Consider the following 17,088-nt stretch of genomic DNA (forward strand, 5'->3'; position numbering starts at 1 on the left):
GTATAAAATGGATAACTAATAAGAACCTACTGTATAAAAAAAATAAATAAAATAAAATTCACAAAAAAAACCATAATGGAAAATAATGTGAAAAATATATATGTATAACTGAGTCACTCTGCTGTACAGAAGAAATTAACACAACATTGTTAATCAGCTATACTTCAATTAAAAAAAAAAAAAAAAGAAGGTAAGGTTTTGTCCTGAAGGATGGGACAAAGGAAGGGGAGAAAATCCACAAGAGACCCTTAGAACAAGGCCCGGGAAGACCATCAATCAACGGATATTTAATTATTACCTCGGAGGAATGTGACACTAAGCTGATCCTTCAAAGAGCTGTTCTCATCGCCATTAGACTGATGCCCCATTTCTGTGACAAATATTTTGTAATGCTCCTTTATTTTCCTGCAGGGAAACTTATAGGTAATGAAAGCTACGTATGCACATCATTTCCAAAAAATCAATATAATGCTCTAACTGCAATCTACAAGAAAAAAAAAAGGAAGGCAATTTATAATAACGAAAAATTTCAGCGTGAACTTTCAAACACACCCATCAGGGAGACAGGATGGAGCAGTCGGATGCGTGCGCTTAAATTCACGGGCAGTGTGACGGCTACAAACACAGGGTGGGCGTGGCTGTATGTCGAACAAACACAGAGTGGGCGTGGCTGTATGTCGGATGCTTCAGGTGGCCCTGCCATCAGTGAGGAGATTGTCAGCAACAGGGAATAACTCTGGGAAAAGTTCTGCATTCAAGTACGATAGACCCTCCATCTACTTATCCTTATGTTCCTGGAAAATTCAGAGTGTATTAAAAGAGTGCAAAAACCCCTTCAGTTTTTATATATAAAATGGACTTATGGTCAAGGCTCAGATAACAATAAACATCAAATAATCCACTCATATAATGATCTGGTAGAAGACTCAGAAGCCACGTGGAATGCAAGGCAATTTGGGGGCTGTGTGGGGCTTTCCTGTGCAGAGCAGGGCACAAAGGTCCCCGGTCCCTGCCCCCAGTAGCACCCCTCAACTTTTATAACCACCGGAAATGCCTTCATAGATGTTAAGCCTTAGGGGGAGGTGTGCTCTCTTAACAGGTTAGAAAGGAGTTTGCAAACATGGTGGCCTGTGGGCCAAATCCATCCCACAATTATGTTTGCTTTGGACCTGCCTGGTGCTTTTATTGATTTTTTTTTTAGAAAGTAGAGCAAATAATCCTCATTAAAAATCTGGGCAATTTCAATCAAAATCTGGGTATCACACTTCCGACAAAATCAGAAGATCTGGGAACTTTGGGCCCCTTCATCGGCTAATGGGCACACCTGGTGGGCTGTACAATGCTGCCCCCTTCCCCGCCCCGGCCCCCTGATGCCTTAGAGTTTGTCTTTCCCGAGTAGAAAGGGTTCACGCAGACACGGCAGCGAGCAGACCTCTCCTTGGTGCTGGGAGGGCTGATGCCTGCGGTGCCCAGCTCCCCTCCTCTGCTGAAAGCCCTCTCTGCTTCTACTCTGACCCCTGCCACAAAACCACAGATGCATTGTGAAAGGGCTGGACGTGTGTGCTGGAAGCGACCTGCTGCCCAAAGGATGGGATTTGCCGGGTGCTCAGAGAACAAGAACCTGTCTACGGACAGGTGGGGCCCCTAGGCCCCAGGATGGAGGGCTCCTTTGTGGCTGCCCCTGGTCCTGACCCTGACCCATGACACAGCCATAGGATGGCCTGGGAAGGCTTAGAGAGGCAGGTACAGGAACTGGATCCCCGGGCTCGGGACCCGAGGGGGCACTATGGGAATAGGAGGGAGCACGGCTACTTCAAAGGCTTGTGCGAGGATTCAGTAGAATGAATTATGTAAAGCACCTGCCACAAGGTCTGGGCATGGGAAACGCTGCATAATAACAACCAGCATTTGTTTTTGTTTTTTAGTATTGTTGTTGCAATGATCATATTCCCAAAGGTTTGTGCCCCTTTCCAAAAAGATTTTGCTTGAATTACACTATTCCAAGGCCGTCCAAATAAATAGAACACCTTGCAGTGAGGGAAACACTCTATATCTGCACCATCCCACCTGGCACCTACGTGTGCCTACGGGGGCACTTGAAACGTGGCTACTGCGACTGAGAAATGGAATTTAAAGTCTGATTTATTTTTAATTAATTGAAAGTTAAGTAGCTCCCGGTGGCTAGTGGCTACCATATTGGGCTCTAGTCTAAACCCTTCTAGGATGTTCAGGGGAATCGCAGTTTGCGCTGGGGAAGGGCCTGCAAAAGGTCACACTTACCCTGAAAACTCCCTCATAGCCTCTTGAGGCTCTAGGTGGACAAGGTTATGTATTCACCCACCATAGTCGTCCTTCCTCTCACTTCTATTTTGACTTTTTTTTTTTTTTTACATCTTTATTGGAGTACAATTGCTTTACAATGGTGTGCTAGTTTCTGCTTTATAACAAAGTGGATCAGTTATACATATACATATGTTCCCATATCTCTTCCCTCTTGCGTCTGCCTCCCTCCCACCCTCCCTATCCCACCCCTCCAGGCGGTCACAAAGCACCGAGCTGATCTCCCTGTGCTATGCGACTTCTAAGGTCATTTGAATGACCTCCGTGAGCAAAAGCAAAGCATGGAGCTGACCGGCTGGGCGGCCACACTGCCCCGCACTTAGGCCCACAGCCCCGGTGGCGACGGGGAGACACCTGGTTTCTGAGCACCCCTGCAGCCTACATGGAGGTTAACGCACCACTGAGGATTAAATAAAGTGGTGTGTGGGAAAGAACCCAGCTGGTGTGGGTTGGATCGTGGCCCCCAAAATATATGTTCGAGTTCTAACCCCGAGTACTTGTGAAGGTGACTTTATTTGGAAATAGGGTCTTTGTAGATGTAATCAAGTTAAGATGAGGTCATACTGGATTAGGGTGGGCTCTCATCTGGTGACTGGTGTCCTTAGAGAAGAGGGAAATTTGGAGGCAGACATGCAGAGAGGAGAAGGACATGTGAAGAGAGGACACACAGGGAGGTGGCCGTGTGAACACGGTGGCAGAGATGGGAGTGATGCAGGTACAGGCCAAGGAACGCCGGAGCTTGCTGGTGCCCACTGGAAGCTGGGAGAGGCAAGGAAGGATTCTCCCAGGGAGCCTTGGGAAAGGGCACGGCCCTGCTGACACTTGCTCTTGGGCTCCTGCCCTTCAGAACTGAGAGGATACATTTCTCTTATTTTAAGCCACCCAGTTTGTGGCACTTTTGTTACAGCAGCCATAGGAAAGCAATATACCAGCTAATGGGCTGGGACAGAGGGTGCTCGAAAGTGTATAAATCTTGTCCCATTAGCCTCACACCCAGTTTTTGAAAAGTCGAGGAGAAGCATGACCACCTGTTTCCTCTTTCCTCTTGTGGCCCCCGGGTGGCTCTCCTCCCAAGATTGTGGGCACTGGTCCCATGACCCTGAGGATGAAATCATAGCAAAGAGGCATTGGGCAATTTACACATAGACGGTGCGACTCCACTGCACTGATGGGGAAACTGAGGCCCAGAGGGGCAGGTCTCTGCTCAGGATAACAGAGAAGTTAGACGCAGAGCCTAATTCTCTGGGCTCCTGCACCAATGTTTTACTTGTTTTGAAGCTTGAAGGTCTTGGAGGAAGGGAGTGACTATTACACTGGAGTTTAAAGAAATGTAGCTTGAATGTGTATGTAGAAGGGACAAATGTGTACCCCCTAAGGATGCCCTGGGCCCTGGAAGGGGCTGCTACACCACCACCAAGCCTGACTTTCATGGTGGGGAAGGCGGGGTCGTGGTGTCAGGAGAGGAAAAGCCCCCTACTTCCTGGGGCAAATGCAGACGCTCTAGTGTCCCACCACAGGCTGGAGAGGGGGTGGGCAGGGCGGTGGAGGGGGGCAGCTGGACGGAGGGAAGAAGGGAGCTGTGTGTACACTCAGGGGAGAGGAAGAGGGTGGGGAGCGAAACCAGGAGAAAGGCCAAGCAGAGAGAAGGCTGCCATTGTACACGCGGGACAGCTGCACGGGGGCCCGGAGGCATCGTCCCAGGAAGAGTCTAAGTCCTTTCTCCTCTGTGCAGGCAGAAGGGCCAAGGAGAAAGAGGAGGAGAGGCTGAGGCGGCAGGACTAGGGGCGGGGAGGAGAGAAACGGGAGAGGAGAAAGGAGCACAGACGAGATGGGGGAGGGTCGGGGGCGCTGCCAGTTCTGGACAGAATACAGATACATCCACTCATCCTGCAACCATTCAATGAGCAGCTACTACGGGGCAGGCCCCCTTCCAGCACAGGGATACTGGAGAGGACAGACCACATATCTCTGCTTCCATGGAGCTGACATTTTAGAAGGGAGACAACCAACAAGATACGTGGCAAAGTGTATCATCAGCGGTGAAAGGGCCAGGGAGGCGGATAAAGCAGGAACCAGGGCAGGGAGAACCAGAGGGGGCAGGAGATGTAACTTAACACGGGAAGTTGGACAGACAACATTCAAATATATGTTATGTGGCAACAAGGGCTCTGACTTAAAAAAGCAGGGTGAGGGGAAAAAGGGGGAAGGGAAGCCTCCTTCGGATGGATAGTCAAGGAGGGCTTCCCTGAGGAGGTGGTATTTGAACAAAGGTCTGAGGAATGGATGGTCTGAGGAACAGGAAGGAGGGGAGTGACTAAGGTGGAGGACAAGAGGTGAGGTGGTCAAGAGGGGAGGGACAGGGGGGCAGATCATTAGGACCCTGAGGTGACTGTGGGAGCCTCTACCCTGAGTGAGGGGGGAGTCTTAGGAGGGCTGTGGGCAGAGGAGAAACGGGATCTGACGTAGGTTGACAGCATCCTTCTGGCTGCTGTGGTGAGAACAGACCCTAGCGGGGTGAGGGCGGAGGTAGGGAGGCCCGAGACAAGAAAGTTGGGGCAGCCCAGGCGAGAGATGATGGAGGTTTAGATAAGCATGGTGGCACCAGAGAGGGTTCTGGTGTATTTTGAAGGGAGAGTTGATGGGGTTTGCTGATGGATTGAATGTAGAGTGTCAAAGGGAGAAAAAAAACACAAGAATAACACTAAGGTTTCGGTCTGAGCAGCTGGGACACTGGAACTGCCAAGGGGAAGACTGTGAGAGGTGCCTGGGAGGGGGAGGGACAGGGTCAGGAAGTCAGTTTGGACATGCCAGGTTCGAAATGCCAGGGAGACATCCAAAGGCAGATGTTGAGGCAGCTGGAGGCTGGTGTGTGGGTTTCAGGGCAAGAGGCTAAAAGCAGATCAAAACCGAGTGGTGGAAAGAGGGAGGGGTGAGGATTACTTCATAGAAGAACACCAGCTCTAACGTCTTTGTGGTCTTAAAACCGCTTTGGGGAAAAAATAAATCACACACACGCGCGCAAACACACACACACACACGCGCACCCCTTTACACGCCAGCAGCAAATCTTTGTCAGGGATGCCCAAATGCCAAGCAGATTCCTTTCCATCCTCCTACATCAGGGGGATGCCCCAGCCTCCACCAACGCCCCAGGCATCCTGCCACAGGAGGTGTCATGGCACAGAGGTCCCCCCCTCCAAGTAAGGGTGGCTGCCCAACGTTGACAGCCAAGTAGTCTAGGTCCTCAGCTGACCTCCCCTCCCCAGCTCTGTATGAGGAGAAGAGTGAAAATAACTAGGGTGCTCAGGGCCTGGTTTCAAAACAGCTGTAACTGGGAGCCCTGGCACACCTGGGGCCTGTAATGAGGGGCTTCCTCCCCTCCTCCCATGGTGCATTTAAACACGATGAGGGAAAGGCAGGAGGCTCACCCCCAGTGCTCACATCTCTACAAAAGTCTGCACCAGATGGCAGGAGCTAGGTGGGGAAACAGCTTCTGAACTGCCAGACTCTGACGGCAACGTGGAACGAGAAAGCAGTATCCTAACGAGAAGAAAATGGGTACTCCCGTCCAATTCATCAGGAGGGGCCGGAAGAGGTGTACTTTCTTTCCCCTTTGGTGGTGGTTGCTTTGCCCACGGCAAGGTAGTGAAAATGTGTGAATGTCACTGTAGTATGTGTTTCTCCTTTATCCTTTCCAACAGCTCCTGATTTCTATTTGGGAACCCAGGTGCTGGGGGAAAAGACTCCCCCAGCTGCTCCAGGAACAGGTGACGTGGGCTAAGCTAATTGGCACATACCGTCTGCTCTCCGTGGCGACTGGTTCAGGGGTTGGCATGTGACTCAAGCTGGTCCAGTCAGAAAGACTCTCACCACTTGGGCATTCTGGGAAAAAACCCTGCTGAATGCTAAGGTACCATACAAAGGAAGAGGCGTGGGGCCCGTCCCAGTGCCGGTCATCCTCTAGAGACCTCAGGCCTTATGATAAAATCGTGACACTGTCAAACCACGGAATGTGTCTCTGTATAAAGCTCGCCTGTATCTTTTTGGTTTAGGGAGCAAAGAATTCAATCTCTCGTCAAAACCACTTGGAAACTGGGGTTTCTGTCAATTGGATCTGAAGGTTATCTACCAGCCACGAGCATCACCAAGAAATACCTTCTCCTTGCTTAAGCAGGACTACATATCACCTCCTCAGAACTGAGGGGTGCAGAGCCAGAGAATCGCTGAATGGAAAGAGATGAATGTTTTCAGCTTTGCCAGAAACTTCCAAATTGCTCTCCAAAGCAGAGGTGCTAATGCACATTCCCACTGCTGGTCTTCCTGTTTTCTCTCATCCTCACCATCATTTGGTGTGACAGGACCTCTGAATATTGCTGTGGTGATGGGCGAGAGGTGATAGTGCACTGTGGGCTGAATCTGCATTTCACTAATTACCAGAGAGGCTGAGCAGATGCTGCTACCTTTTGATCCGTGGGTATAAACTTATTTTCATCACGTGATGCTACCTGTTGTGACATTCATCTGAATGCTGGTCTGGGGTAGATTGTGCAGTGCTGTGTCTATCATTGCTAATGTTTCTTAAGTGCTTACTAGGTATCACTGTTCTAACATATTTAATCCTCAGAAAACCCTACGAGCGAAGTAACATTATTATTCCTAGGTGAAGTAACCAAGGCATGGAAGTTAAATAACTTGTTCAAATTCACTCAGCTAGTAAGTGGCAGAGCCCAGATTTGAACGCAGTCAGAGTCCTTGCTCTCAACTGCTTTGCAAAAACCTGGAAGCATCTCATTCCACTGATGATATGACTTTAACTCGTGGGTATATAAGGGAGCACAGTCAGGGCAGCTGAAGTGTGCTGAAAGATCACTAAGCACATTTTGTAAAAATGTAGGATACAATTTATACTTTCAAGGGTATTTATATTTGAGATCTGAGTCCCTGAAGTGAGAGGAAGCCAACACACAGAAATACCCATGAACAAATTGATATTTATCCTGCTTAAACTTAGCACCTCTCACTTCATCCTGTGTCAATCTCTACTGCAAACACGGGGAAGCACAGAGCAAGATGACAGCAAAATGAAATGGCAAATCTTATGAAAGATGCAAGGTTTTGTGAAATTAATTAAAGTGATGCGGGAGGACAGCTTAAAGCATGTGCAAATCCACTGACAAACAATCATCTGGTCTATGAGATAACTGAAGAAGAGATCACTGAAAATGATGATGAGGGAATCAGCACTTCACAGGGAAGATTCAGATGTCAAAGGATTAAGAGAGGCCCTTGGGAAAACTGATCGAATCCTCAAATACTTTTGCAAAAATGACCCTTTATGATTTTGCTGTGAAAACTGAAGGTGAAGTAAAGGATATCATATTGTGCTATCATTTAAATTTGTTGAACAAGTTATCCCCTCCACTGCCTTTAACTGACACTTCATCAATTCATTTGATTAAAGAATCAATCCATTCGGCATAATTTTTTTTTTTTTTTTTGGCGGTACGCAGGCCTCTCACTGCCGTGGCCTCTCCCGTTGCGGAGCACAGGCTCCGGACGCACAGGCCCAGTGGTCATGGCTCACGGGCCCAGCCGCTCCGCGGCATGTGGGATGTTCCCGGACCGGGGCACGAACCCGTGTCCCCTGCATCGTTAGGCGGACTCTCAACCACTGCGCCACCAGGGAAGTCCCATTCGACACAATTATAACCTAATCGTTGTTAAATACTATTAGAATATAACACAGAATAAAGTTATTTTTAAAACTGTGTAGTTTCACTTTTTCAAGATAAAATACCTAATTAAATACATTAAAAGAACTATTTACATGAACTGCTGGTCCACTTAAGGAACAGTTTTCTGGTTCCAGTCTTCCACAGTTCCAGCTAACCTCCTGTCTTCAAAAGGGTATCACATACACAAAGGGACTAAGAACCATTATTGAGGTTGTGACTTTAATCTTCCCTCAGTATCCATGTCTTCTTCTCCCATAGTAATAGAATTTTGAGCTGGGCAAATGGCCACCCAGAATAAAGACTACATTCCCTAGTTTCCTCTGCAATCATGCGTGCTCATGTGACTTGTTTCTCATCAGTGGGAAATAAGGAGAAACAGAAAGCAGTTGAGTCTCTAACCAATTTAAGAGCACCTAAACATATAAAGCAAATATTAATAGACCCAAAGGGAGAAACAGACAGCAATAGAATAATAGTAGGGGACTTTATTACCCCACTTTCACCAATGGATAGATCATCCAGACAGAAAATCAATAAGGAAACATAGGTCTTAAACTATACGTTGATCAGATAGACTTAGCACACATGTACAGAACATTCCATCCAAAAGCAACACAATATACATTCTTTACAAGTGCACATGAAATATTCTCCAGGATAGATCATATGTTAGGCCACAAAACAAGTCTTAATAAATTTAAGAAAACTGAAATCATATCAAGCATCTTTTCCAACTACAATGGTATGAAATTAGAAATCAATTACAAGAAGAAAACTGGAAAATTCACAAATACGTGGAGATTAACAACATGCTACTGGACAACCAACTGGTCAAAGAAATCAAAAGAGAAAAAAAACCTTGAGGCAAATGAAAACGGAAATACAACACACCAAAACATATGGGATGCAGCAAAAGAAGTTCTAAGAGGGAAGTTCCTTGTGACAAATGCCTACATCAAGAAATAAGAAAAATCCCAAATAAATAACCTAATATTACACTTCAAGGAACCAGAAAAAGAACAAAGCCCAAAGTTAGTAGAAGGAAAAAAATAATAGAGATCAGAGCAGAAATAAATGAAATACAGAGACTAAAAAGACAATGGAAAAGATCAATGAAACTACAAACTGGTTCTTTGAAAAGATAAACAAAATTGATAAACCTTTAGCTAGACTCAACCAGGAAAAAAAGGGAGAGGACTCAAATAAATAAAATCAGAAATAAAAAGGGAGACGTTACAACTGATACCACAGAAATACAAAGGATCATAAGAGACTACTACGAACAATTATATGCCAATAAATTTGACAAGCTAGAGAAATGGATAAATTCCTAAAAACATACAACCTACCAACACTGACTGATGAAGAAAGAGAAAATATGAACAGACCAATTACTAGAAAGAAGACTGAATCAATAACCAAAAACTTCCCCAAATACAAATGTCCAGTACTAGACAGCTTTACAGGTGAATTCTACCAAAAATTCAAAGAAGAATTAATATCAATCCTTCCCAAACTCTTCCAAAAAATAGAACAGGAGGGAATACCTCCATACTCATCTTATGAGGTTAGCATTACCCTGATACCAAAACCAGCCAAGGACACCACAAGTAAAGAAAATTATAGGCCAATATCTCTGATGAACACAGAATGCAAAAATCTTCAATAAAATATTGGCAAACTGAATTCAACAATACAGTAAAAGGATCATATACCATGTTCAGATGGGATTTATTCTAGGAATGCAAGGATGGTTCACCATCCCCCAATCAATCAATGTATACAGCACATTAAAAAAAATGCAAGATAAAAATCATCTCAACAGATGCAGAAAAAGCATTTGACAAAATTCAACATCCATATATGAGGAAAACTCTCAAAAAAGTGACTGTAGAGGGAACATACCTCAACATAATAAACGCCATACATGACAAGCCCATAGCTAACATCCTATTCAAGTGATAAGCTGAACACTTTTCCTCTAAAATCAGGAACAAGACAAGGATGCCCACTCTCAACATTTTTATTTGACCTAGTATTGGAAGTCCTAGCCAGAGCAATTAGGCAAGAAAAAGAAAGAAAAAGCATCCAAATCGTAAAGGAAGAAGTAAAACTGTAACTATTTGCAGGTGACATGACATTATACATAAAAAACCCTAAAGACTCCACCAAAAAACTGTTAGAACTAATAAATTAATTCAGTAAAGCTGCAGGATACAAAATCAATACACAAAAATCTGTTGTGTTTTTATACACTAAAAACAAACTATCAAGAAGATAAATTAAGAAAACAGTCCCACGAACAACTGCATCAAAAAGAATAAAATATCTGGAATAAACCTAACCAAGGTAGTGAAAGACTTGTACACTGAAAACTATAAGACATTAACTAATGAAAGAAATAGAAGAAGACACAAATAAATGGAAAGGTATTCCATGCTCATGGACTGGAAGAATTAATACTGTTAAAATGTCCGTACTATCCAAAACAATCTACAGATTCAGTGCAATCCCTATTAAATTTCCAACGGCATTTTTCACAGAAACAGAAAAAACAATCCTAAAGTTTGTATGGAACCACAAAAGACCTCAGAGAGCCAAAGCAATCTTGAGAAAGAAGAACAAAGCTGGAGGCATCATGTTCCCTGATTTCAAACTGTATTACAAAGCAGTAGTAATCAAAACAGTATGGTGTTGGCATAAAACCAGACATAGATCAATGAAACAGAATAGAGAGCCCAGAAATAAACCCACACATATATGGTCAATTAATTTATGACAGAGGAGCTAAGAATGTATGATGGGGAAAGGACAGTCTCTTTAATAAATGGAACTGGGAAAACTGGACAGCCACACATCAAAGAATTAAAGTGAACCACTATCTTACACCACAGACAAAGATTAACTCAAAACAGATTAAAGACTTGAACATAAGACCTGAAATCATCATTTGACATGGATCTTGGCAATGATTTTTTTTGGATTTGACACCAAAAACAAAGGCAATAAAAGCAAAAGGAAATAAATGGAATGACTAAAAAGCTTCTGCACAGTAAAGGAACACTGTGCACAACAAAATGAAAAGAAAACCTACCGAACGAGAGAAAATATTTGCAGCTCATACATCTGATAAGGAATTAATTTCCAAAATATACAAAAAACTGATGCAACTCAATAGAAAAAAACCAAACAATCCAATTTAAAAAATGGGCAACAGATCTACATAGGCATTTTTCCAAAGAAGATATACAGATGGTCAACAGGTACATCAAAAGATGCTTCACATCATTAATCATCAGGGAGATGCAAATCAAAACCACAATGAGGGCTTCCCTGGTGGTGCAGTGGTTGAGAGTCCGCCTGCCGATGCAGGGGACACGGGTTCATGCCCCGGTCTGGGAAGATCCCATATGCCGCAGAGCGGCTGGGCCCGTGAGCCATGGCTGCTGAGCCTGCGCATCCAGAGCCCGTGCTCCGCAACAGGAGAGGTCACAACAGTGAGAAGCCCGCGTACCGCAAAAAAAACAAAACCACAATGAGATACCACCTCACACCTGTTAGAATGCCTATTATCAAAAAGGCAAAGAATAACAATGTTGGCAAAGACTTAGAGAAAAGGAAACCCTTGTTCACTGTTGGTGGGAATGTAAATTGGTATAGCCATTATGGAAAACAGTACGGAGGTTCCTCAAAGATTAAAAATAAAACTACCGTATGATCCCACAATTCCACCTCTGAGTATCTATCTGAAGAAAAGGAAAACACTAACTTGAAAAGATATCAGCACCCCCATGTTAACTGCAGCATTATTTACAATAGCCAAGATATGGAAACAACCTAAGTGTCCTCAGTGGATGCAAGAATAAAGAAAATGTGGTATACACACACTGGAATACTATTCAGCCATGAAAAAGAAGGAAATCTTGCCATGTGCAACAACATGGATGGACCCTGACGGTATCAGGCTAAGTGAAATAAGTCAGACAGAGAAAGACAATTACCATATGATATCACTTACATATGGAATCTAAAACAAAGCCGAGCTCATAGATACACAGAACAGATTGGTGGTTGCCAGAGGTGGGAGGTAGCGGGTGGGTGAAATGAGTGAAGAGGGTCAAAAGGTACAAACTTCCAGTTATGAAATAAATAAGTCATGGGGCTATAATGTACAGCATAGTGACTACAGTTAATAATATTACGCTGTATATTTGCAAGTTGCTGAGAGAGTAGATCTTAAAAATTCTCATCACACACACACAGACCTTTGTAACTATGTATGATGACAGATGTTAACTAGACTTGTTGTCGTTATCCTTTTGCAATATATACAAATATTGATTCATCATGTCGTACATCTGAAACTACTATAACGTTATATGCCAATTATGCCTCAGGAAAAAAAAAAAAAGAAAAGGAAATGGTTGAGTCTCTGATCGATTCATGGGCAGGTCCATCAAAGCAGCACAGACTTTTAGTTGAGAGAGTAATAAATGACTTCTGTCTTGGGTCTCTCACACACAGCCAAAAACTTAAATCTAATTCAATCAGTTGCCCTAGACACTCATGAGAATGCAGGGTTGAATGTGTCCAAAGACCTGGTAAGAACAGTTGACTGTTGTTCCCTGGGAAGCTAAAAAGTTATTATTCTAATATGAGTCTAATTATTCTAATGTGAGTCATACAAATCAAGTTAATCTAAAAGGGATTTTGAATTCATTCTAGTTTTCTGTTATTTTTCTCAATCAACCTACAATGACCAGCATAACTGGTCATGTTTTCACTTTAAGCAGTGGCTTAATATAAAACTCAAATTTCCATTGACAGATGAACGGATAGAGAAGATGTGGTGTGTGTGTGTATATATATATATACACACACACACACAATGGAATGTTACTCAGCCATAAAAGAGAATAAAACTCAAATCTGAGCTTCCTAACTACCAGGGCAAAAAGGGAAAGTATACAGGGTACACAGCTCTTATTCTTTAATGACAAGAGCACGTAAGTTCATCACAGTAAACAGACATTTTCAGGGTCCTGAGTTCTCAATGTCAGGTTAGAACAGAGTTCCTTGCAGAGAGGGCCATTCTAAACATAACGGATAAAACTCTCAGGGACAGTTTTACAAAAAACATAAATGTCCTATATATGGCAATTTATACTCGGCATTACACTCCCAGTCTTCACTGAGGGTGTAACAGTCAAGCATAGTTGGATGAAAGCAATTCTTTGGGGAAAGCGCTTTTTGGTGATTTGTTTAAATTCAAGGACAAAGTTTGCGGAAATCAATTTTGAAGAAATGTTAAATCCTGAGAGATGGCTCCTTCCCTAGTGCCAGCTACATGATTCTGAAACACCAGGCTTTGGCCCCTATCGTGAGCCCCTAAGATATCGCAGGATATAGGTTTCCTTTCAATTTGATGGATGTAACAACATCCATACTCCCTTTGAAGTCCTACGGTCTTGGTTTCCATTTTGATGATGCCACAAGCGCCTGCTTTTACGACTATGAGCAAGTCTCTTTTCTGGGCTGCAGCTGCCCTAGCTGTCAAATGTGGGGGGTGGATGAGTACACTTTTAGGGTCCTTACTGTTCCTTTGGCATCCAAAGCTAAAGGTTTCTACACAGACCTTTCAGCTAGAGGTTCTAAAAATGGGTCTCACAGCCCTCAGACATGTTTTCTCTGTGGGTCCACACTGTGTATTAAAAAAACAAAACAAAACAAACCAAACTGAGTTTTGCCAACATGCTTTAAAATCAGATTTTGGCCAAGAATTCAGATTAGAAATATTTGAAGGTTGGCAACCCTGAGCACGAATGGCTATAATTACCTGGACCTGAGTGGCAGATGCCCCTTTTCAGTAGGTGCCCTGGTCTGTCCTGCTTCCTCCATCTATATCCCGGTCTCTGCAACCAGATGGGTGGTGGCCTGGGGTAAACTCTGAGCCGTGTGGCTTTCTGCAGAGATCCCGGAACCAACAGGGTCATGTGTCTAGGACTGAGGCCTTCCTAGTTCTCTCAGCGGGGCCCGCCCTCTGGGTGATTCTGGCAGTGGAAACAGTCTGCAAGACGACACACCTCACCAGCGTGCTCCTCACCCCGATGTGCCCACGCCAGCCACACCGTGTACGTGAGGGGCAGCTGCCCAGCTTCCAGGACGGCTTCAGTGCCCTGAACCCAGCTCAGGGAGGTATCCGTCCTTCTCTCATGTCACTCCTACCCAAACAAGCCCCTTGTCACTTGAACACAACTTCCCAGGGTTACAACGTTCAAGCCACAGTATCTGATTTCACAACTGCCTTGGCTCCTTACCCAAGGTGAGGAGCGTTTATTTTTCTAAATTAGAGCAAGTTTCATTGAGTCTGAAGGACTTTGCAGCCGTGCTGCAGATAAGTGACTGTAATTGTCCCTCTGCCTCAGGCAACCAGCCTGGCAGGTGAGTCTTCAGAACGCACGAAAGTACCTCCTGCAGGATGAAGAGACAGGACACCTTGCTCGCTGTACACCCCGGATGCAACCAACACTGCGGGCGCCAGCTGCAGGAGGGACGGAGCACCTGGGGCGGTGTAGACGACCAAGTGTAGGCGAAGCCCCTTGCCGTCTGTAGAGCGGCCACAGGCCCCACGTGCGCTCCCCGCCATCCCCCGCCCCAGTGTTCTGGAAGCTTGTTCCATGCTGATGGCCTCGAATTAACGAACTAGTCCCCCAACGACTTAAACAGCACAATTCACAGAGAACTCATACTCCTGCCCGAGTGCTTCAAGGCCTCTCTGTAGTATATTTCATAGTTTAAATAGACTCACTTTTTTTTTTTTTTAACTCAAATTCCTTTGGAATGGTCACTTTCTATCACTCCCGTAGGCGAATAAATCTGTATTTTTCGAACACATCTAGAAGTCAATGCACAACTTTTAAATTAAAAGAAAGCTGTTCACGCACTACAGGGACCCCTCGCAGTACAGGGACCACAGTGGGAAAGACAGTGGTCCGAGGCAGGACAGCGGGTACCACGTCGGAGGTTCCCAGCCCACTCGTGTGCCCGCCCGTGGCAGCCTGGCTCCCTCACCTGTCCGGTAGCCCGTGCTGTTGAGGTACACGGCAAAGGTGCGGCTCTCGTGCTGCGACTGCCAGGAGGGCGAGGAGCAGTTCTCATTGTTGGTGTAGGTGTTGTGGTTGTGGACGTACTTCCCGGTGAGGATGGAGGAGCGCGAGGGGCAGCACATGGGCGTGGTCACGAAGGCGTTGATAAAGTGCGCCCCGCCCTGCTCCATGATGCGCCGTGTCTTGTTCATCACCTGCATGGAACCTGCAACCAGAGCGGAAGTGACATGTGGGCCAGTTTTCCAACGAGTGCGTCCCAGTCGGGCACCAAACAATTAGAGATGGGTTCTGAGTGGTCCTCAACAGGGCAGCACCCCCATCCCGGGGGAGGGGAGTGTATGTTGGAAATCTCCAGGGACAGATTGGGGGGCACCCCTGGCGTTTCTGGGCAGCGGCCAGCAATGCACAATTGGATGGCCCTGTGCAATGAGGAAGTACCCTGGGTCCCCAGTTCCACTAGACATTCATGGGGGCGGGTAGGTAAAAACCTGCTTATAAGTTATCTGAGCCTAGTAAAGAACTCTTGTCTTGCATAAACAGAACATCTTTTTTTTGCAGGGTATTAATATATGCTGACTTTTTTTTTGGAAAGCAACCACTATGTAAACAGAGAGAAGATTATACTTTGTTTCATCTGGAACTTCCCCAAGAATTGTTCCGTCTTAATGAAATCCGATCACGTCAACCTGGCAACCCCTCCCCCCTCCACCTTCTCTCCGAATACTTCTCAGCGGACATGCTCTGCATCAGTCATAACCCACTGTCGTCGCCTTTGTCCACATGGTCCTTCCAGCTTGGAACCCACTTCCCATCTCCCCGCCCCCCGAAATCTGACCCATCAGTACAGTCGCACCTCTTCTCATTGCTCTTTTTTTTAAAAATAGATTTATTTATGTATTTAGTTTTGGCTGCGTAGGCTCTTTGTTGCTGTGCGCGGGCTTTCTCTAGCTGTGGCGAGCAGGGGCTACTCTTTGTTGCAGTGTGAAGGCTTCTCATTGTGGCGGCTTGTCTTTGTTGCTGAGCACGGGGTCTAGGTGCGTGGACTTCAGTAGTTGTGGTTCACGGGCTCTAGGGCGCAGGCTCAGTAGTTGTGGTGCACGGTCTTAGTTGCTCCGTGGCATGTGGGATCTTCCCGGACCAGGGCTGAAACCCGTGTCCCCTGCGCTGGCAGGTGGATTCTCAACCACTGCGCCACCAGGGAAGCCCTTTTTTTTTTTTTTTTTTTTGGCTTCTGATTCCCTTGAACTCTTATCACACATGTATTATTAGGACTTAATGATAAACCACGAGGTATGGTGATTTCACTCATGCCTATTCTTGTTTTTCAATGAAGCTGTGAGCAGAGCAAGGTATAGGAAGGAAAGGAATTTGTGTGGAAACCCTACTGTGTGCCGGTGCCTGCACACTGCCTGCTCCACTGAGGGCTCCAGGAGCTCAAAGACTGCGTGCCTTGCTCAGTGCCGAATCCTCAATGTCCCTACAGTGTGTGACACACAGTAGGTACTCAATAAACGTGTGAAGAATGGATGTGAAATCGTATACCATGGCTGGTACCCAGATACTTAGTAGGTTGAACAGAAATATTCAACGGAAATCCTTTTTCTTTTCCTTCTAAGGCCATCCTCTGTTTTTTTCTTTTCCTTGCAGTTCTTAGGGTCTATAGTGGGTTGAATGATGGTCCACCCTCCAAAGATAAGCCCCTGTCCCAAGTCCTGGCACCTGTGAATAGGACCTAATTTGGCCAAGGGTCTTCGCAGAGGTACTAAAGGATCCTGAGGTGACATCGTTGTGGATTACCTGGGTGGGCCCTAAATCCAAGGACAAGTGTCCTTCCAAGAGACAGAAGGAAGAAGACACACAGACACGGAGGGGAAGGCCATGTGAAGATGGAGGCAGAGACTGGAGGG

General features: G+C 45.4%; 1 protein-coding gene across 3 annotated transcripts in view; it reads right to left on the reverse strand.

Moving 5' to 3' along the window:
• SULF2 (sulfatase 2) overlaps window positions 1-17,088 on the reverse strand; it is a 148,594-nt gene that overhangs the window by 75,757 nt on the left and 55,749 nt on the right. For all 3 annotated transcript variants that reach the window (XM_082670578.1, XM_082670576.1, XM_082670577.1), the window contains exon 3: window positions 15,147-15,386. In XM_082670578.1, coding sequence (XP_082526704.1) covers window positions 15,147-15,386 — 240 coding nt within the window. The remainder of the gene's footprint in view (window positions 1-15,146; window positions 15,387-17,088) is intronic.

The sequence above is a fragment of the Grampus griseus genome (assembly GCF_964374135.1).
Source record: "Grampus griseus genome assembly, chromosome: 14".
Lineage (NCBI taxonomy): Eukaryota > Metazoa > Chordata > Mammalia > Artiodactyla > Delphinidae > Grampus > Grampus griseus.